We start from the raw sequence: 22,147 nt of genomic DNA, 5'->3' as shown, positions 1-22,147 counted from the left end.
TATTAAAAGGCTGTTGTTTGCAGGTATACCAGCTAGTTTGCTGTAAAGATGCATGTCAGCACTTTCACTCTCTACCAGTGTAGTCTAGCTTTTTTCTCCAAATTCATAGCAATTTCTTCACTGTTCCTAATACACACGGTAGTTTGTTTGTGAGTTTAAACCTTTTTCTATACCCACTGTTATTACAGTTGCAATCACCGCTTGATACTCTTATGAATTTCATATGCTAGATAATGGCTCTCCGACAGCTCCTCTGTGATGTTCTTATTATATAGGTAAGTCATGTCTAGGAATTGAATGAGCGTGTGAACATTATTTTTTACTCGTACTTTAAGATTTTCCATTATCTTCATCATTATTATTGTTATTATTAAAATGAATGTTACTTTTATATTTACATTAGTTTATTGAATTTCTAACTAATAAAACCATAAAAGACCTTAACGTCTTCATTAATTTTAAATATCTATCGAGTTGGGCAGCATCCCCTCTGCATACATAGGTCCAGATATCTCAGATAACAACTGCTCGGCTAGCTCAGTTATTATACTTAATGCTGTTATTAGATACATGGTATTACTCCTCAAACCATGAGAATGTGAAAGTTTAAGGATTCGTAAGTTGTTTGAAAAAAATAAAACAAATTAGTTTGAATTTTTTTGCATCCTGTAGGAAGTGTCCCGTTTCCAGGAAGCTATAAGCTACTCATCAAGGAATTCTGTTGAAAATGAACAGTTAGCAGTTACAATTCAGGCACCGACAAGTCAGTCTACAGCGAGTACATCTCAAGTATGCAAGTACTTGAGTCTTCACAGACCTGAATTAGTGCCAACACAAGTCTTCTGATAAAAGTAAAAGAGCTAAAAATAAACCAGGAAACAATCACTTCGATTTACGCTTACAATATATTTATTACTGTAGATATTCAAATACTCAGAGAGCAAATGTTGGCTGAACCAACCTTTACAGCAAGGTATATATTCCATTGGTTTCTGGTAACAAAAGTCACGGTTAGAATGATAGAATTTCGCAAAATTAATATATCAAACAAAAAAGGTTTTCGTATTAGTTTTTTCAAATAAATATTTTAATGTTGTTTCATCTATACATGCTGCCGAGCTGTTAGCTTGAATACATCTTAATGGCTTCTGTTGATTCTCAACTTGCAGCAAGCAGCAGCGAGGGATTACCAGAGACTCTTGTTCCCATACCTTATACGTCAGTATGAGAGACTCCTTTTGAACCCCAATCACTCTGACAGCAGGGCTAGTAAGTTAGCAAATTTCCAAGCATCATTCAGTGTTTAAAGCACATAACTCAGAGTACATTTTATACTACTAAGTAGTTTTTTCCTAAAGACATGATAACAAATTAATTGTGCAATTTTTAGTGAGAAACACATTTTTCATGTTTTAGGGTGAAATTACCAATTCTTGACATCGTTACTAAGTCAAAAGCAATAAACTATTAACGAGTTCAAGTTTGGTTGGGTTTCCCAATTTTCTAAGCATTTCAGTAGCAACACACTACTATAAACATGCTATACTATATACATACTATAGCTAGCAGCGACATACTATAGCTAGCAGCGACATACCATAGCTAGCAGCACATACTATAACTAGCAGCATCATATTATAGCTAGCAGCAATATACTATAGCTAGCAGCAACATACTATAGCTAGCAGCAATATACTATAGCTAGCAGCAACATACTATAGCTAGCAGCGACATACTATAGCTAGCTGCGACATACTATAGCTAACAGCAACATACTATATCTAGCAGCGACATACTATAGCTAGCAGCAACATACTATAGTTAGCAACGACATACTATAGCTAACAGCGACATACTATAGCTAGCAGTAACACATTATAGCTAGAAGCGACATACTATAGCTAGCAGCGACATACTATAGCTAGCAGCGACATACTATAACTAGCAGCGACATACTATAACTAGCAGCGACATACTATAGCTAGCAGTGACATACTATAGCTAGCAGCGACATACTACAACTAGCAGCGACATACTATAGCTAGCAGTGACATACTATAGCTAGCAGTGACATACTATAACCAGCAGCAACATACTATAGCTAGCAGCGTCATACTATAGCTAGCAGCGACATACTATAGCTAGCTGCAACATACTATAGCTAGCATTGACATACTATAGCTAGCAGCGACATACTATAGCTAGCAGCGACATACTATAACTAGCAGCAACATACTATAGCTAGCAGCGTCATACACATACTATAGCTAGCAGCGACAGTGGCAGACATGATACACTAAGCACTGAGCACTAACGGTTTGGTAAGTTTTGTCAGATTTTTACTTTGGTGATAAAATTGGTTAATAGTTTTATAAAAACATTGTATAATGAAAACAGTACAGTTATTAATATGTAATGACATCGTGAGATAAAATTACTCTATAAAAAGTGACCCGTGATTATAATGGTTCTGTCAGTTTCCAGATCACTTTTACAAAATCATAGATTTTTTACATGTTTATGCCTTTAATTTGGTTAAACTTTTTTACAATATTTATTTAGCTGTTGCTAAATCAGCTATTCCATTTTAACACATTTCTAGTGATATGGGCAAACTCAAACACTTCTAGCATTTGGCTCATCATATTTTCAAAACTTGTTTTCTTCAAGCTGACAGAGGATTCTCTAGAATGATACCGAATACATTTAATAAAGCATCAGGAGTTCAAATCCAAAAGGTTAATAGTTACCACATTTAAACCTTTTATAGTGCTGGTTTCAAACATTAGGTCAACCAATAACACAATAACAATTGCATATTAATTGTGAATAGAAGCTCATACAGTCACTGACAAACAGAAACAATATAATATTTAATATTAACAGCCTTGTTTTCATTTTGTCTATTTCTACATTAGCTTTGAGAGTAATTGAAACAACCCCACTTTGAGCTAATACAAGCGATTGTAAAATTGGGCAAAATAATTTTCAGATTGACTTGATTCACCAAGGCAATGCTCTAATTGCATGGTGAGTAAAATCCAGCAATCATTTTCATACTTTGTTTAACGCTATGAGTCACTTGATACGCAAAAGGATATGTATGTAAAACATATATTCTTACTGGTTACATATGTATGTAAAACATGTAGAAGAACTATATGTTTTACATACATATAGTTCTTGTATGTATGTAAAACATATAATCTTACTGGTTCTATATATGTATGTAAAACATATATTCTTACTACTTCTATATATGTATGTAAAACATATATTCTTACTGGTTCTATATATGTATGTAAAACATATATTCTTACTAGTTCTATATATGTATGTAAAACATATATTCTTACTAGTTCTATATATGTATGTAAAACATATTCTTACTGGTTCTATATATGTATGTAAAACATATATTCTTACTGGTTCTATATATGTATGTAAAACATATATTCTTACTAGTTCTATATATGTATGTAAAACATATATTCTTACTAGTTCTATATAGCTGTCTCTAACAGTCCTCAATATTTCACCATACAAACTTGTCTAATCAGAGCTAAAGGAAAGATCCTTCATAAGTTTATCTATCAACCTAAGCAAGTACAATAAAATTAGATTATTTTATAATTAAAAGTAGCAAGTCAAGGAATCCTGGGTCTCAGTTGGTTTCTATGAATCTGTGGCTACTAAAAAGAGATCAAGAGTCTGCAATCATTTTAGTTATGAAAATACAAGCTACATATTAAAGTAATAGTATAACAAAAAAATGATATGACAACAATAAAAACATGTTTTTATTTAATATACTTGATGATATTTGGTATATTCTTTGTGTATTTAATATACTAACTAAGAAGTATGAGAACAAACTAAATAAATGTTTCCAATGGTAATATATAAATAAAAATTGTGTTTTTTTTACTTTTTAAAGAAAAAGCATATTTTTATTTAATATATACAACATTACAAATAATAAAGAATTTGATAACAAGTTAAGAAAGTGTTTTTAATGGCAACATGAATGAAAAATGTTGTTTTTTTTCATATTTAAGGTTTGCAGATTTTTAGTTTGGACACACATGATCTATGAGCGAGTGAAATAGTTAGGAGATGCATGTATAGTGGTTTAGATATATTGTATTTTACTGTAATACTTGACTATGTTTATAACAGAATAAAGATTTTATAGAACGAAGTTCATTATTACCGTGAGAGTTCTATGTTTGGTGACTGTGAGCTCACTAACTGCCTTTTATTTTATCCTATCACACATATGTGTGATAGGATCTATCACATACTATCACATATTATGTGATGAGTTACTACCATGACAGCTTTGTGAAAAGAAGTAATTTTTCAAGTTAGTCTAAAAACATATGTAAACGCTGATCAGAAACCACCGATATCACATAAAGCATCGGGGGTGTGACGGCTAGCAGATTTCTAGCGCAGCAAGTAATTGGGAAAATATGACGTCCCACGTATAACTGGTATATACTTTACTTATAATTGGCAAACCATTGATTTAGATATAACAATATATGAGGCAGCATTTAGAGGTGAAAGGATCTAGAAGGATACCATTTGAATTTAAACATGAAAAGAAAAACGTGATATATGTATGTAGTCTTATCCAGTAAGGGCTGTCAGGTCAAGTAAGGGCTGTTAGATCCAGTAAGGGCTGTCAGGTCAAGTAAGGGCTGGCAGGTCCAGTAAGGGCTGTCAGGTCAAGTAAGGGCTGTCAGGTCAAGCAAGGGCTGGCAGGTCAAGTAAAGGCTGTCATGTCAAGTCAAGCTCTATTTTAACTAAATAGTTTTCAAATTCATTTCGGCATTTTTATTAGCTCATATTTGGTAATTAAAAATCTTGCTAATTGGGTTAACCTTTTAAAGTCAGCAATAACTTATTGCAGTTGAAAAATCATCAAACAACGTTAATCTCACAAGGAGAATTGATAGAGAAGTGACATGACCAGCAGATTTAGCTACGACCCCTGACCTACAGGCTCTAAAGAATTGTCAAAATGCAAACAATCTAACTGAAGGTTGAAGACAGGATTATAATGGGTCTGACTCGAGGCCAGCAGAAGTTCCTTCACATTCAGATGAATATACCTGCAGCTTGCGTGAAGACTTGAATTGGTTTAAGTTCACCGGAGATGCAGGTGGGCATATTGTTCCTTCTCTACGAAAATACTGAATCTGCAGTCTACAGTATTTGAAAAGGTAGTTTATGATCTTTTGGCTGCTACGCAAAGTTCTGTATAATTCATCAACTTTGAAGTATTTATTCATTTTCATCTCAGATGTTTGTTTAACAATACACCACATTGTATGACCTACTGTAATATAATAGTAACTCTATATATAGCAATATATTATATTCCGCAATATACCTTAATCACTATTGTAAATTTTTAGTTTAGATGTTTTTGTTTTTTACCTTTATATTAATTGTGTAGCTGCATTGTTATATTATATACAAATTACATTATATTTAGTACCAAGTTATATCAGAATACATTATCTTGTATAACTATGTAGATTTATACCACTACACGCTATAGCACGTAGCTGAGCATTACTATGTCATACGTTTTCTTATTTCGTCACTGCATAGCAACTTGCAAACTTACTTATTCATACCGGCGTAGCGTATTGTGCTTATGTACATATGTACATATATACCACTCCAGCAAGATGTCTGACAAGTTTGATATAGCCATGGCGTTATACAGCTAACTATAAGTGTGAATGTCCGTGTACATGTTTTACCTTTGATTCATTGCACTTACATGTTCATTGCAAGTTTTGGTTAATAATTTTGGCTATATAGTCACAAGTTCTTATCCAAAAATGTAATTTCAAGGGTGTCGAAAAACACACATTTATGTATGTGACATTATTTACCGTAAACAGGATGATTGTTAAGTGCTAGACTTTATCATCATGAGAAGTGATCTAATTTGGAACACATTTGAGTTGGAAAGAGCTTTTTCTTTGCCCGCTTCACATTTTTCTCTCGCAAATGCTAAGAGATTGCTCAATAAACTCTTATTGTATTTGAAACAAATATTATTCAAAGTACCTAAAAATGGCCCACAACTATTGGGTAGTTTTGGGCACAATTTGAGACACTTTTGGAGTTTAATAAAACCATGCAGAGTTTGATATAGATATATAGAGTTTGATACAGACATATAGAGTTTGATATAGACATGTAGAGTTTGATATAGACATATAGAGTTTGATACAGACATATAGAGTTTGATATAGACATGTAGAGTTTGATATAGACAAACACAGTTTGATATAGAGTTTGATACAGACATATAGAGTTTGATATAGACTTACAGAGTTTGATATAGAGAGTTTAATATAAACATACAGAGTTTGATATAAAGTTTTATATAAACATATAGACTATGATACAGACATATAGAGTTTGATATAGACACACAGAGTTTGATAGAGACATATAGAGTTTAATATAGACATACAGAGTTTGATATAGACATACACAGATTGATATAGAGTTTGATAAAGACATATAGAGTTTGATATAGACTTACAGAGTTTGATATAGAGAGTTTAATATAAACATACAGAGTTTGATATAAACATACAGAGTTTGATATAGAGTTTGATATAAACATATAGAGTATGATACAGACATATAGAGTTTGATAAAGACACACAGAGTTTGATAGAGACATATAGAGTTTGATATAAACATACAGAGTTTTATATAAACATACAGAGTTTGATACAGACATACAGAGTTTGATATAGACACAGAATGTGATATAGACATATTGAGTTTAATAGAGACATACAGAGTTTGATATAGACACAGAGTTTGATATAAACAAGCAGAAATTGATATAGATACAGAGTGTGATATAGACATACAGAGTTTAATACAGCCATACGGAGTTTGATATAGACATGTATAGAGTTTGATATAGACACAGAGTTTGATATAAACAAGCAGAAATTGATATAGATACAGAGTGTGATATAGACATACAGAGTTTAATACAGACATACAGAGTGTGATATAGACACAGGATTGATATAGTCATGTAGAGCTTGAATTTCATATAGAACCAGGTAGTGTTGGTTGTTGTTATTTAGGGTTTGATAGTCAGTGATTTTTATGAAAAGAAGTCATATGCTGAACAAATGCCCAAAATGGAAAAGCTGTGGTACTTTCGCACCCCTCTGGAGTGATGATAAACTACTAAACAGTATTGGCGCAGTTACACAAATAGAGGCATATGCAGTGGTTGGAAGCTTTTACAGAATAGTGAGAAGAAAACTTCAAAGTGATCAAGTGCTCTTGTGAGTCTGATTATGATATTATATACAAAGACATTCCTGAGTACAAGCCATGGTGTTACTTTACCTTCTGTGACATAAACCAGCCTAAAAATCAAAAGACGTTTTAACGGCTATAACATCTGAAAGATCTAGACTCTTTTTCTGAATAAACTATATAGTCAGAGGTATGTTTACTAACTTATTCAGACATTCTAACTCATATTTTGGTAGGCATTCAGTAATTCATTATTTCAACACTATCATTGATACACATGAACAGAAAATAAAAGTTGCAATTTATAGCCAAAATAGAACAAATATCTGTATGCATAGGTACAGCAAAAGCTGTTGGACAATACAAGTACACAAAAAGCAGCAATTGGATTAAGTTGAGCAGCATAAAATTAAAATCAAGAGTATGTTAACTTTCGACCAATAGTGCACGCTAGAAGGTGGCAATTCATATTAACCGTTTTTTTCAAGAACCGATTCAATTCAGGCTGGCATTATCCTGCCTTCAGACTTATCTTTTACCGTATAAACTCAAATGAGATTGGAGATCTAAAATTGAATGGATTAGAGATTGTCTGAGATGTTCTGTCTGTTATATAAAGGAAATGCTACGCAGCGTCACCTTCTCTAACAACTTATATTTTTCTAATACTTTTATAGACACCAAAGTACTTAGTTTATTAATTTCAGTACGTTATTTATAAAATTAATTTGAATTATTAAACACACCATTGAAGTTATAGAATTAATTTCAACTATTTGTAAATTAAATTGAAGTTTTTTATAAATTTAATTAAACTTGAATAAAAAGGTCTAGTGCCTTTGAATATTTTTACTACTAGCATCCAAGTACATACATACTTCTACATGTACTTACAATCAATTCAACTCGTCGATCTTGCAACATGTAAACTGCAAGCTAAATCAGCATTCGTCATTTTTTCCTCTCCCAATTGTAAACACTGGTAACAGTCTTCAATATTCAGCAAGAGGCAGCATGTCAGAGCTATATTAGCTATACAGGTCAAGCTGAAATGCTGACGTTTTTTCGATGTTTCATACACATTAAGTTTATTTAATTATACACTTGTATTCATTGTATATTGACTAAAAATACATGTATATTATATTACTTTGCGCACACCTTTTGTAGTTTTGTAAGACATGGAAACAATTTTCCCAATGATGATCTTATTATTTTGGTTGCTACCAAAAAGCAAACTATTCACTTCACATAAATAAATATTTAGACACGTGACATGCAAAAGATTTCTTAACAAACCCTTTCATGATGAACCTTATGTCAATATCATAGAAAGCATTGCTAAACATCAGTTTCTGAACCAGTGTTGTACATCAGTCCATCAGCCACCATTTTAATCAGCAAGTCATCAATAAACTTGTATTACATAATTTTATTATAAGCGCACCGACTAGCGCCATTGAATTGACCTTGAATGATCAAACATTATTACACAAAATATATGTCATAAATAGCTATATCAAGAAGATATGTTCCTTTTCTTATTCTCCATAGACACGAATATCAAGTGACATGAGAAATATTCGGAAATAACATATATGTAATTTTTCATCAAAAGTTGAGTTCACGTCATCTATAGTAAAGTAGTGTAAAGTCTGGAGTTATATCTCTGTATCTGTCACATTTTTTTGAAAATATATTGCAAAATGGACTCCATATTCCACACAGCTATAAATTTTGATACAACTGAAAAATTTTAATTTCAGTAACCAGCCTATTATCGATGCATTTGAATGAAATGTAATTTGATGGTCTCCAGCTTCTTCGTGAGACCTACCCAAACAATAATCGTAAAATGGAATGTATAAAATATGATAGTTTCCCTAATCCATATAATTATTTAATGTTTTAATATAATTTAACTTCATTTAGGTTACACATTTAGCGACACCAGATCACTCTTGCTCCAGTTATGATGGTAGTTAGCTGGAAGATTCTCTTGCAGTGTCTATGGAAGTAACCTGGCCGCTATGTAGATCAGATGAGAGAACAAGGTCGCTCATACTGTCAGTAGTGGTCTGATTTAGGTCAGAAACATCTTTTAATCTATCAATATCGACAAGTGATTGCTCGTTGCAAATGCTGCTGTCAGCCGCTGACTGACAGGTGTCCTCGATGCTAGTTATAGTCTGGCAAGCTCCATCATTGCTTAGCGATAAATGACAACTACCATTGTTGACATCTGCGAGTACTTCCTCACAAGTGTCATCAGGACCTTCTACAATTTCAGAGATGTCATTTTCACCTGTTACCAATTGACAATTATTATCGCCGCTGTCGGTTACAGAATGAAAAGAATCTTTAGATGAGGTATCTGCATCAGGTATGTGTGGTACCGCCAGATTCATGGTCAGGTCTGGCACCTTTTTCGTGACCTTGCTTTCAGAACTCGTGGCAGCCATTGTTTGGACGACACCAGCTTCTATCTTGACAGAATCTGCCATTGGTGAGGTATCAGTCTGATGGCTGCCCTCGGTGTCAGCTTGAGAGCCCGGTGGTAAAGATTGTTCAATCATATTTGTGATAGAACAAGGTTTATTAGTAGGATCTGAGGGTAATGAAGCTTGTGAGGATACATCCTGCTCTATAGAAGATTCAAAAAGTGGATCCACCTCTGCAAATCCTGTACCTGTATCTGATTCTGGTGAAAGATCACTGGCAGATTTCCCCTCTGACAAAACAGAACTGTCTGAGGGTACCTCAAAACTTAAAGCTGTCATAGCACACTCTAAACCTTCTGGAACATTCTCTGGGTCTGCAACTACGCCTTGTTCCGCTGAACTGTTATCAGAGGAGGAAGATGAAGGCGGTGATGTGTTTTCCTCTTGAAGCGTACAAGGCGCTGGCTCAAGAATATCCATGTCAGATATGGACGGACCGAGATAGTTCATAGCGTTTGCAGAGTCATTTAAAGGCGTAGGGTCTGAAACGGACGTCGTTAGGTGATTTGGTGGTCCATCTAGTGGTTCAGTGACTTCAGGTGAATTGTCGAGAACTGATTGGCTCTCCAGATGCTCTTCAGACAAGTTAACGACGTTTGAACAAGCTGCTGCATCTGCTTCACTTCTTGTCGAGGGGTCACCCTCAAAGGCTAACACTCCGACTAATACAGGAATGTTGCAACTACCATCATTCTGAACGGGTGCATCTGCACCATCCTCTACGGAAACAGCACCTAATGGGTCAAAATATGAAGAGCTATCAGCCTCAGCATCGTTAGATGGCACTGAACTAACTTCTGGAGGTTTAGTTTCATCAGATTTTCCCTTAGATTCTTCACCAGTCTTGCCTTCCATTTGTATAGATGTGACAGTTTTTAAAGCTTCCTTTGTTGTAGCTGGGGATGCTACTGAGTCAGCGCCTGAAAATATACAGTACTTGTAGAGTTAAATAATTCAGCACGTGAATAAAACAGCTTTTGTGCTGTGCATCCTCTATCTACAACCAAATACGACAGCATTTTTACATTTACAAATTACAACTGAATACGGCAGCATTTGTACATTTACAACTGAATACGGCAGCATTTGTACATTTACAACTGAATACGGCAGCATTTGTACATTTACCGGTTACAACTAAATACGGCAGCGTCTGTACAACCCTACGCTGCAGTTAACTGCAGCAAAGAGTATACACAAGGGAAACCTGAACAGGCCAAACAAGCCTTAAGACAGTATTTAGTAGTACCAACTTTTTGCACTTATATAAGAGAGTTTCGTAGTTTTCACCTTTCCTGCTCTATATATATATATATATATATATATATATATATATATATATATATAGAGCAGGAAAGGTGAAAACTACGCAACTCTCTTATATAAGTGCAAAAAGTTGGTACTACTAAATACTGTCTTAAGGCTTGTTTGGCCTGTTCAGGTTTCCCTATTTCTCAAAGTATGTGTGTATGTGAATCTGTCTGTCACTCCGGCTATAGCGCACGCTGATTATTTTACCAATGAGGCCACAGGTTACGATGCATGCCCTGTTAAGAAATATTTTTCGTAAGGTTCAATTACTGTATCTGGGGTCAAGGCCAATTCTTCTCACACTGACAATTATATCGTCTCTGTGGAAAGAGCCTATACATTCTCTCACCGTTCAATCAGACAACGACTGTCCGATAGCTCATTTTTACATTTGTACCTATGTCGAAAGGTACCAGTATCGTCGGATTCAAAGTTTTGATGGATAGCTTCTGGTGGAACAGCAACCTTTTTTTACATACACACTTCTATGCAAGAATTGTTATTGTTAATTCTACATATTCAAGATTTTTATTTTGTTTTCTCAGTTCGTATTAATTGTATCATTACCGAATGATCTTTTATTGTAATCGTAGCAAAACCAACTTAATTTAGCTATTACTTGCTAATTATTTCACATTTACATCTAAACCTTTTTATAATCGTTTTATTTTTTTTAATTTATTTGACCTGCAGGAAACATTTTTCTCATGATATGAAGTTTAAAAGTTGTTTGGCAAAATTTGAAAACCTTTACAGTTGTTTTTATTTTCTCTCTTAATTTATTTTAATTACACAAAACACTTTTCTCATGATATGTAGTTTGAAAGTTAAAATGACAAATGTTGTTATATGTTAAATAAAAATCAATTTTTTGATCAGACATTTTTATTACCCGGGAAATGCCGGGTATCACAGGTAATCTAGTTAATAATAAAAGTAGATGAGCCTGAGGCAGATACAGTGAAACTCGGATAAATCGCCCTCGGATATATCGAACACACTGTACTATGAAAATAAGAAAAACTCCAGTGCTTTTTCTTGTAGGGAGAAGAGCTCTGAATATACACAAATTCCTTTACAATCACCTCAATAGGCCATATCAACAATATTGACCTCTACTTTACCAAGTAAAGCATTACATACCATAGCCAAGCAATGATACCTACATGAGCTAATGCATCGCTGCATGCCATAGCACATCATTGACCTCTACATTCATTATTGTAAGCTGCATCCTAACAATAGCATTGACCTCTACATTCACCATTGCAAATGGAAATTTACATGTATTCCTACCGTCAGTAAGCTGATCATTAATGTTCTGGTGCAATTAAGGGATTTCTTTAGTTAGTATTAATATCACTAAAGCAAAGCCAAGTTAAGTACATGCAAACACTACGCAATGATGACAAGAGAATAACAGGGAGTCGTATCACTTACAGAAAGGTAAAACGTGATATCAAGCTACTAACCAGATTTTGCGGACTGCGATTGCACTAACAGCTTCTCCAACTTGGCCCTCTGCAACTCAGCATTCTGTGTCACTTTACTCTGCAATTCATCTAGGAAGAACCTCTGTTGGGATGCATAGTCCTTGACCGCCTGTTAAAGACAAACGATTAAAACAACCGCTCATGAAGATTACCGGAAAAGACTGCCACTTGGCTGTGACATATTTGCTGCCAAATTATGAGTATCCAAGTGTTCTGATTTTTCTGCTCGCCATCCTATCACGATTGTTCAAGAATTACCTGATTTCCTTTTAAAACACGAACTGAATCTATGTACATGAAATTAAAACAATTTAAAATGCAGAGATGTGGATTAAATGCTAGACTTTAATTTAAATAAAAGTTTTAAAACATTTAAATTTAATCAAGCTTTAAAACAAAAACTGATGCATAAAAATATAAATACTAATGATTATGGAGATGTCAGTTGCTACTGCCTCGTCTAAGCTGACAAATGCGCACAGCGTTCATATACATCTATCGACATAAATACATATAAATATATATATGCATACATATTTATTCATATATTCATGTATATGTACAACTCGCACATGTTGGTGTAGGCAGGGAAACATAGTCATGTAAATCCATTACGGAGCACAGTAGAAATGTTGCTATTTATGCTCATACAAATGGTTCCAAAATCAATAACAAGATACCACAATAAATTCCCACCAACTGGATATTGTATTGCAAAATGTATGAGAAAGAACGGTGAGAATGCAAGAAACAAGGCTTCTTACCGGTTCCTTTTTAACAGTCTGGTCGATCTCAAGTCGAGTGATCGTCTCCTGAACCTTGAGACACATGGAGATGGCCAGGAGACCGGCTGTCTTTATGTCATTCTCTCGTATGTCCAACTGAGAGATAGTGTAGCTGTCAGCGATATATTCGGCCAGGGCTACAGCGCCTGTGATACAACCAGCAGACTGCACTATAGTCAATCATAGCAAAGCTGATCTTTTTGGAGGGTCTTGTCACAATTCAACCACATGGCAAAAAGTTATAACTCGCAATGTGCAAAACACTCCGAATAGGGTAACTCGATAAAGTGAACCTTTTCACAGCATTTTCCCATAACTCAACCAAATGAAGAGAAGAACTTGAAATGGATGAAAGACTATAATTAAGACTAATTCAAGGAAGTAGAGATATTTGAAGAGTTTTTTAAAAATTCAACCAAATGAGAAAAGTTACATCAATTGGGTGTAATGCTCTGATTAGTCCTTGCTAATTAAAACGACATGCGTACATCAAAATCTGTGAAGGCTGCTCTAGAAAAGCTAGTACAAAGGCTTCACTGTTGCATCTACATATAATACAGGGTTGCATCTATAATACAGGGTTGCATCTATAACGCAGGGTTGCATCTATAATACAGGGTTGCATCTATGATACAGGGTTGCATCTATAATACAGGATTGCATCTATAATACAAGGTTGCATCCATAATACAGGATTGCATCTATAATACAGGGTTGAATCTATAATACAGGGTTGCATCTATAATACAGGATTGCATCTATAATACAGGGTTGCATCTATAATACAGGGTTGCATCTATAATACAGGGTTGCATCTATAATACAGGGTTGCATTTATAATACAGGGTTGCATTTATAATACAGGGTTGCATCTATAATACAGGGTTGCATCTATAATACAGGGTTGCATCTATAATACAGGGTTGCATCTATAATACAGGATTGCATCTATAATACAGGGTTGCATCTATAATACAGGGTTGCATTTATAATACAGGGTTGCATTTATAATACAGGGTTGCATCTATAATACAGGGTTGCATCTATAATACAGGGTTGCATCTATAATACAGGGTTGCATCTATAATACAGGGTTGCATCTATAATACAGGGTTGCATCTATAATACAGGGTATGACCTAGACAAATGCTTAAGTGAATGCCATCTCATTTTCCTGATGGTTTTGCAACCAATTCCTTCATTTTGAAAAACATGATGTGAAAATATCGAGCTACAACTTGCTAATCGCTGATGATTAGCTACTGTCCGTGATCAAAATTAGTTCAGTTCTATAAAAGATCGACTATGTAATCGCTCTTTTTATAATTGTAATTTGTGTCAGCTGGTTCATGAAACTTCATAAGATAGACCTTTTTTAATCAACTCTGAGACACCTGAAGTGTACATAAACACCAGAAATAATAGCTATAGCAGCTTTGCCTGACCTGTCTCAAGGTCAGTCGCATGGATTGCAAAAATGTCGAAAACATGCTTTTATTTTTTAGTTTTATTATTTATAGAAAGGTATGTCTAATTGTATTATTTGTTGCTTTGCAGTAATATGACTAGCTGCATGCAGTATTGAGGACAGCTATTTCAGGTCTGACTGTCATGGTTGTCATTGTTTAAAAAGACTGATCTATAAAATTGCATCACAGCCGTTATGCTGTTTCCATCCTTATCAATTTTTTCCCAGCTACATATTTACCAAGTCTCTAATACATCAACCTTTTGTCAATCGAATTTGTGAGTTAATGTTTAAATACATATTTTCAAAACGTTGTTCTAATAACAGTACAAACTGTGTACAAACACTCATTCATATGCATTCCGACTCAACTTGTAGCGGTACTAAGGTCAGGAAACTTTATATCCTGAAGTGTGTGTGAACTAACATATGCAAGTCCTCTTGCTAACAGTCTAATAACATCCATATTAGTGAGTAGAGAAGATAAGATATCTCATACCAACTCAGATGTCAAAACCAACGGTCAGACGTACAGACCTACCCTCATCAGTTAGTTTGGTACAGCGGAGAGCTAGTCGGCAGAGGGACTTATTCTTCAGGAGACCCTCCTTAAGGGCGAAGAAACCCTCATTTGCCAAGTGGTTGTAACTGATGTTCAGGGTGTTTAGAGTCTTTGTGCGTGACTGTAACGGAGAGAAAAAGCCAAAGTTCCATACGCTAATGAGGGTCTCATCGCTTCACAACAACCACACAAGTTGGCAAATTACAAAACTCCACTATTCTAAAACTGCTGTAATTCCCCACTACCCTTTTAATAAGCCAGACTCGATGTTAGCAATACCCTAGCCAGAATGCGTTAAGATAGATGTAACCAAAACTAGTCAGTCGCAGAAAAGTGTGCCATTGAGAACGGTTAAGATCTTGAGGTATTGAGATCTATTGGCATCTTCAGATCATTTCGGTTTTAATGCTACAAAGCAGTGTCGGTACTTGTACTGCTTTTTCTTGTTATCAGAAACCTGATTTTTCAATTTTGTTTACGAATTGAAAATGGCTCGGAGTTAAAACCCTGCCATGTAGTCAAATAATCAACATAAGCACTGCTTCGCTTTTTCACATGAGACAAGCCACTTTCAGTACGCCTATTCTGTTAGCTAGCACAAACTAAGAACAAGCCAGAAATCTTTTTCGTCACAGCTATGGTATCCCCGAGCATTCCATCTAACGATGGTAAATGCGACAGGAGAGAGCGACTCACCAATGCAATGGCTATGACATTGATGCTGGCGGGTGTGAAATGGGTGTTGGAGATATTGAGAGATTTAAGTCCCATGCCGTTGGGCTGCTCTGCCAGTCCATCACAGATGTGGGCTATACCAATATCCTGCAAAAAAAACTATCATTAAAAACCTGGCTTGTAACAGAGATGGTAGATAACCCCCTACATCTTAAAAAAGCGATAACTGCCTCAGGTGGCAGAAGAGCTTTACAGAAGAGGGAGGGTAACTCCACAACAAGGAGATTGCAACAAGAATGATAGGTGGTGTGTTCACGAATACTTTACACCTCAAGACAGAAAAATAAATGCAGATTTAGTTCCTTTTGAATATGAATCCGTGATGACATATAATAGACACAAGTCCCTTGTATCCAAATACCGTAGATGCTCTTACAACGTAAATAATCTGTTCCGAAGCAACGTTATATGGAATCACGTTATAGGGAATTTACATATACGAACAGTAAAATACGTACATGTAAATTGCCTAATCCATTCCAAAATCTTTCCAATCTCACTCCTTTGGCCATACAAAATAGAAAAACTAGACTTGACTTTTCAATTTGTGGGCTGTACCATAACTGCAGAATTATGGGTTTGCATCAACAACTTTTCTCCTTTTCCTGATCAACTTCAGTGGTTTTATAGACCGTAATTGCGTTAATTTTACAATAAGTTGATGGGGAGCGCACATCAATAATTTATCAAACCAATGGACGCTTATTTACAATGATTTGTCTATTTTTCAAGAGAGCAAAGTCTATTCTGCAAAGTAAAACTAATAACAAATATTTTAAATGCCTACAACAAAGCAAAACAAAAATATATTTGCTCAAAAAGTTTAGTGTGTTTATAGGTGATTATAAGTTGAGGTTTGACTCAGGTTCTCCTCAGCTGGGGCGGAGGAGTTGACTGCCCCAACTATTTTTTAGAACTTCTATTAGCATTTTCCTTTCCAAGATTGCAATTCCTGGGGGAAGCCTGGTTTGACTGTATAGTAATAAAATAACACTAGAAACCACAGGTAGTTGAGTTATATACTTACTATTTGTCAAACAAAAGTTTTGTAACAAAGTTCCTGGATCATGATATAGCCTGTTTAAAGAATAGAGAAAGCATAATATTATTATGCTTTATTATTTATCTTGAGGTGTTGAATGATGTTCTAAAAAAAGAATCAAGGAGATTGACCAACCAGGAGCTGAGATATAGCCAGCCAAACACAGGTCTACCAAAAGACATAGGTGTTTTGGTAATCCTCATATTAGCATCAATATATGACTTGTGTGCCATTGGTCAATTAAGCCAACAAATGCGCTAAGGCGTTTTAATTGGTTTAATCCCTGGAAGTATAGAACAATCAAATTGGGCCTAACAATCATTGCTCTGAGAATTCCGAACCAGTCCCTCTGACGTGTAGATTAGTTTTAGCATGAAATAATTACATGCATCTATTATTTCGCAATATTTCGCTATCTTGCTAGTTCAGCTCAGTTTTGTTGTTCTCCCACTTATCTGCCCTATTCAGACTCATCTTTAGCGCTGTTCAGATTTTTTTTATCTATAGCTAATAAATGGAATCAATTAAATCAATCATCAATCTCGGTTATCATTTGGAATTTTCTACAAATTATATTAGTTACATCATTTATTCTATACACAGTTATATTATTATTTTGTATAATATGCATTATGATTATTATGTTAATCATAAAAAATAATCATAGATAAGATAATAGATCAATAGAAGAATCAAATCAAAAGTTATCGTTTTCTTTTCTTAAAGAAAGAGCAGCACGGCCAAGCTATTCTTTTTAAAATTATGGCTGTAGTGAACTTACAGTCTGTTAACAGTGACGATAATCATGCAAATCGACTGAATGCTGCAGTAGGTACACAGTAGAAAGATGATGAATGAACAAAAATTCACATTCCCATTTCTTATTCTAAACAAACAGCAAATCACGGATATCGTATAATATAGACTATACACGCGCCGTTTGCTGAACAGAGGATCTTTGGAGCATATCCGTGAAGATCGAGTTAAAATTTGAGGCACAATAGTCAAAATCTGCTCTTATGTTTTGAAAAATCATGGCAAGGGGTTGTGGGCAACTGCCTTTACCACACAATATTTGCTTGGGTTTCCCGAGAAACCAGAGCTAGTTTTTAAATTCTTTACTATCGCGAGAAGCGTTTCACATCTCGTAGCCTAAAACAATCAGTATACGTAATGGCGGTAAGGGTGGGCAGCTACGGCACATGTCCAATAAGTCGATTTCATACGTCACAATTCTCGGGATTTTCGAAGGGTTTTTCCTCTGATTCGTTATTAGGTAGACCTGTGTTTAGCTGGCTATATCTCAGCTTCTGGTGGGTCAACCTCCTTGATACTTTTTTATAACATCAGTCAACACCTCAAGATAAATAATAAAGCATAATAATATTATGCTTGCTCTATTCTTTAAGCAACGCAGAATGACAAGCCTTATGGTTATCACCATTTCAATACAATAACAAAGATGCAACACGATGATAGTGCAAGCGTAATTGAACACCAATACAATTTACATTACAGACTATCAAAGCTAGTTGCAGTCATTACAAAGATGCATAGCCAATATATGTAACAATATATTAGTTATGATTAACCAGAGGAATAAGTACTTGCATATTCGTACCAGATATATAGTAAAAGTAAATTTTAAATATAAAAAACGTCTGAGTTGGAAATTAATAACCTGTGAAAAAATCTGAGTTTTTAAAAAATATAAACGCTACAAAAGCGTCTATGATTTTTGTATATCAGTCTGAAGACCTTTTCAACTGGTATCTGTTATATAACGTAATACAGTGAAGAATTGATTAAGAAAGTTTTTAAGCTTGTGATAAACTTTTATTTTTCTGTAGTAACAACGCACGGTTGACGAGGGAAAATTTAAAAAGGCTGCTATCCCTTGAGAATTATAGCGCGTGTTCAAAAGAAAACACCAGCACTGTTCCAGAGTGTATATTAATCACAACTCTGTGTAACTCAACGAGCTTAATAAACATGTATCCAATGTCAAAGGTTGAACAACAAGGAAATTTAAGCCTGGTTTCCATATGACAGCGCAAGGCGCGCAACAAGGCGCACGACGTCGTGCGTAAACTGGCTGTGATATGGAAACGTCAACGCACGACAATCGCGCGATGTGCGTACGCTGATCGCAAGGATCCAACAGAATGGATCCTTGCGACGAGTGCGCGCGATAATGTATCCCACAATACATCGCTCGACCTTTTCAACCTATCCCACAATTCAAATCGGGGACTGTTTTCCAAAGAAATCGGTCTCCCGTACGAAAGAGTAAGCCCGGTTTTCATAGGACAGTGCAACATTGCAACGGAAGACTGTTTTTCCGAAGAAATCGGTCTCTCCTACGAAAAAGTAAGGAAATTACCTACCCTGTCCAATGCAAGCGTGGCGCCTACGCGCGATATGGAAACACTGCATCGCAGCCCAAGAAATGCATTGCGTACGATCACTGGGCCGCGCACGAACATTGCGCTGTCATATGGAAACCAGGCTTTAAAGAGAACAAGGTGTTTCTACGGACAATGTGACATGCAGTGCCAGGGCAGCACTCCATCTAATCATCATGTAACACTAGCTGTCAGAGTGTGTGTAAAAAGAAAGAGTATCAAAGGATGAGATTCAATATTTGCTGTAAGGTGCGGAGCAGTTGTTCGCAGAGGGGCAGCAATCAATCTTCATCTCTTCTATACATTAAAAATAAATATCGTAACCCCATCAATCCTGAATATGACCTGCGCATCTCACTCACTCACAAGGAACCGCGTTTCGATCAAATTATAGCGGAGAAGAGACAGGAAAAAAGTTAAAGACTATAAAATGAGTTGTTTTCTTACACATTGCTGCTGTGTGACAACATATACTCTTCTTAGAATGACTTTCAAATAACATAGTGTTATCATATTTTCTGAATATTTCAGCTGTTCATTATGTTTCTAGCCTTTTTGTTTCATTCAAAACAAGGGGGTGCGACATTGCCCTTGTCAGTCATATGGGGTGCGACATTGCCCTTGTCAGTCATATGGGGTGCGACATTGCCCTTGTCAGTCATATGGGGTGCGATATTGCCATTGTCAGTCATATGGGGTGCGACATTGCCCTTGTCAGTCATATGGGGTGCGATATTGCCCTTGTCAGTCATATGGGGTGCGATATTGCCCTTGTCAGTCATATGGGGTGCGATATTGCCCTTGTCAGTCATATGGGGTGCGATATTGCCCTTGTCAGTCATATGGGGTGCGATATTGCCCTTGTCAGTCATATGGGGTGCGATATTGCCCTTGTCAGTCATATGGGGTGCGATATTGCCCTTCTCAGTCATTTGGGGTGTGACATTGCCCTTGTCAGTCATATGGGGTGCGATATTGCCCTTGTCAGTCATATGGGGTGCGACATTGCCCTTGTCAGTCATATGGGGTGCGACATTGCCCTTGTCAGTCATATGGGGTGCGATATTGCCCTTGTCAGTCATATGGGGTGCGATATTGCCCTTGTCAGTCATATGGGGTGCGATATTGCCCTTGTCAGTCATATGGGGTTCAGCGATAAAAACTAAAAGGCAAGCGTTGGTTTAAGGTTTATTTACTGAATGCGAGTGATTAGAGACATATCTTTCATTTTACAAATATCTTATGAAAAAGACAAAAGAAAAAAAGGGCAAATCCTTGTTATGCAGGAGAAATAGCAAGAAAGGATAAATCCATGTTACACAATAGAGCAGACAACTCACCTGTAGGCTATTATTTCTAACATCCAGGGTGTGCAGATACGTGTTGTTCCTAATAAGGTTACCGAGTTGAATGCCATCAGAAGGTTGCAGATTGTTATCCCCAATATGCAACTCCTTTATAGTGGAGATACTGCGTAGAGCAGCAGCTGCAGATATACAACTGAAGGTCACACAATTGAAACAGTGATTTATGAACACTCACTTCTTTGTATTAGAATAAAGCGCTGCCTGCTAGTGAACTAAATGCTAGAATAGTGGGAGAAATAGACGTCTACATGAAGCATGGTTAATTAAAAACAACAAGACTACTGCGCATAATTGTGCAATATCTTAATAAGTGAACTAGAGATAAGTGATTGAAACTTATTATCCAGTAAATAACTAAACTATGTACATATATGTTTAAAATAAAACTGAAGAAATGCGCAAGCGATGGTACATAGAAGGGTTAGACAGGTATAAGATATTACAAAGGCACAGGTGACAAACAAGACCTATAGATTATCACAACATTCATTTGAAAACAGAAAGATAGAAAGATAATGGCTCAAGGGTGTTAGCCACACCCTATCTTACACAATACTTGTAGAGAAGTTCTAATAGCATAATAAATATTTTATAGTGAAACATTTTCTGGTTTAAAGAGCATAAGAAAATTTTGGAACTTTTTTGCTAGTTTTAGAAGGGCTTGTTTAATGCTCTATGTATATTGAGTGCATGATCGCCTCTTTGCTCCAAAGCTAAACTAAATTAAAAAATAAACGGAATAAAAAATTGCCACAGTGATTGTCTATCCAAAAACAAAAAAATGAGGTTAGCTTTTGAACAGTATGTAATTAAATAATAAAACGAACTCATAACTTAGTTTCTAAACCAAAACAGCAGTAATGAGCAATTCCAAATAGTGAAATACTGCTTCGGCCACGGGGAGGGGGGTGAAGGAGGAGAGGGGGGGGGGTAAGTGCAGCGTATATCCATCATCAAGGCGTTGATGTCATATCGACCAGTAAAAACTCATTTACGGGAGCCAACTAGCAGCTGACTATTACTGGCAGCGCCTAATGACTCAACACCAAATTGATTAGTAGATCTGAAACATGAGCATCCATATTGTCATCTATTGACAGCGCCATCTAAACTATAGACAGCAGGCCCTGACTGCTGCCGTTCAATCGCAGAGAA

At 35.7% G+C, this 22,147-nt stretch overlaps 1 protein-coding gene across 2 annotated transcripts in view; it reads right to left on the bottom strand.

The window, feature by feature from the left end:
* Positions 1 to 8,735: 8,735 nt before the first annotated feature.
* Positions 8,736 to 22,147, bottom strand: part of LOC137399498 (protein phosphatase 1 regulatory subunit 37-like) — a 43,783-nt gene continuing 30,371 nt past the window's right edge. For both annotated transcript variants that reach the window (XM_068085637.1, XM_068085636.1), the window contains exons 8-13: positions 20,966 to 21,111; positions 16,140 to 16,265; positions 15,423 to 15,564; positions 13,393 to 13,559; positions 12,608 to 12,737; positions 8,736 to 10,744 (exon numbers count right to left, since the gene is read on the bottom strand). In XM_068085637.1, the coding sequence (XP_067941738.1) occupies positions 9,306 to 10,744; positions 12,608 to 12,737; positions 13,393 to 13,559; positions 15,423 to 15,564; positions 16,140 to 16,265; positions 20,966 to 21,111 (2,150 nt within the window). In that variant the 3' untranslated portion in view covers positions 8,736 to 9,305. The remainder of the gene's footprint in view (positions 10,745 to 12,607; positions 12,738 to 13,392; positions 13,560 to 15,422; positions 15,565 to 16,139; positions 16,266 to 20,965; positions 21,112 to 22,147) is intronic.

Source organism: Watersipora subatra, chromosome 7 (genome assembly GCF_963576615.1).
Source record: "Watersipora subatra chromosome 7, tzWatSuba1.1, whole genome shotgun sequence".
NCBI classification, from domain to species: domain Eukaryota; kingdom Metazoa; phylum Bryozoa; class Gymnolaemata; order Cheilostomatida; family Watersiporidae; genus Watersipora; species Watersipora subatra.
This window is presented reverse-complemented; position numbering and strand designations above follow the sequence as displayed.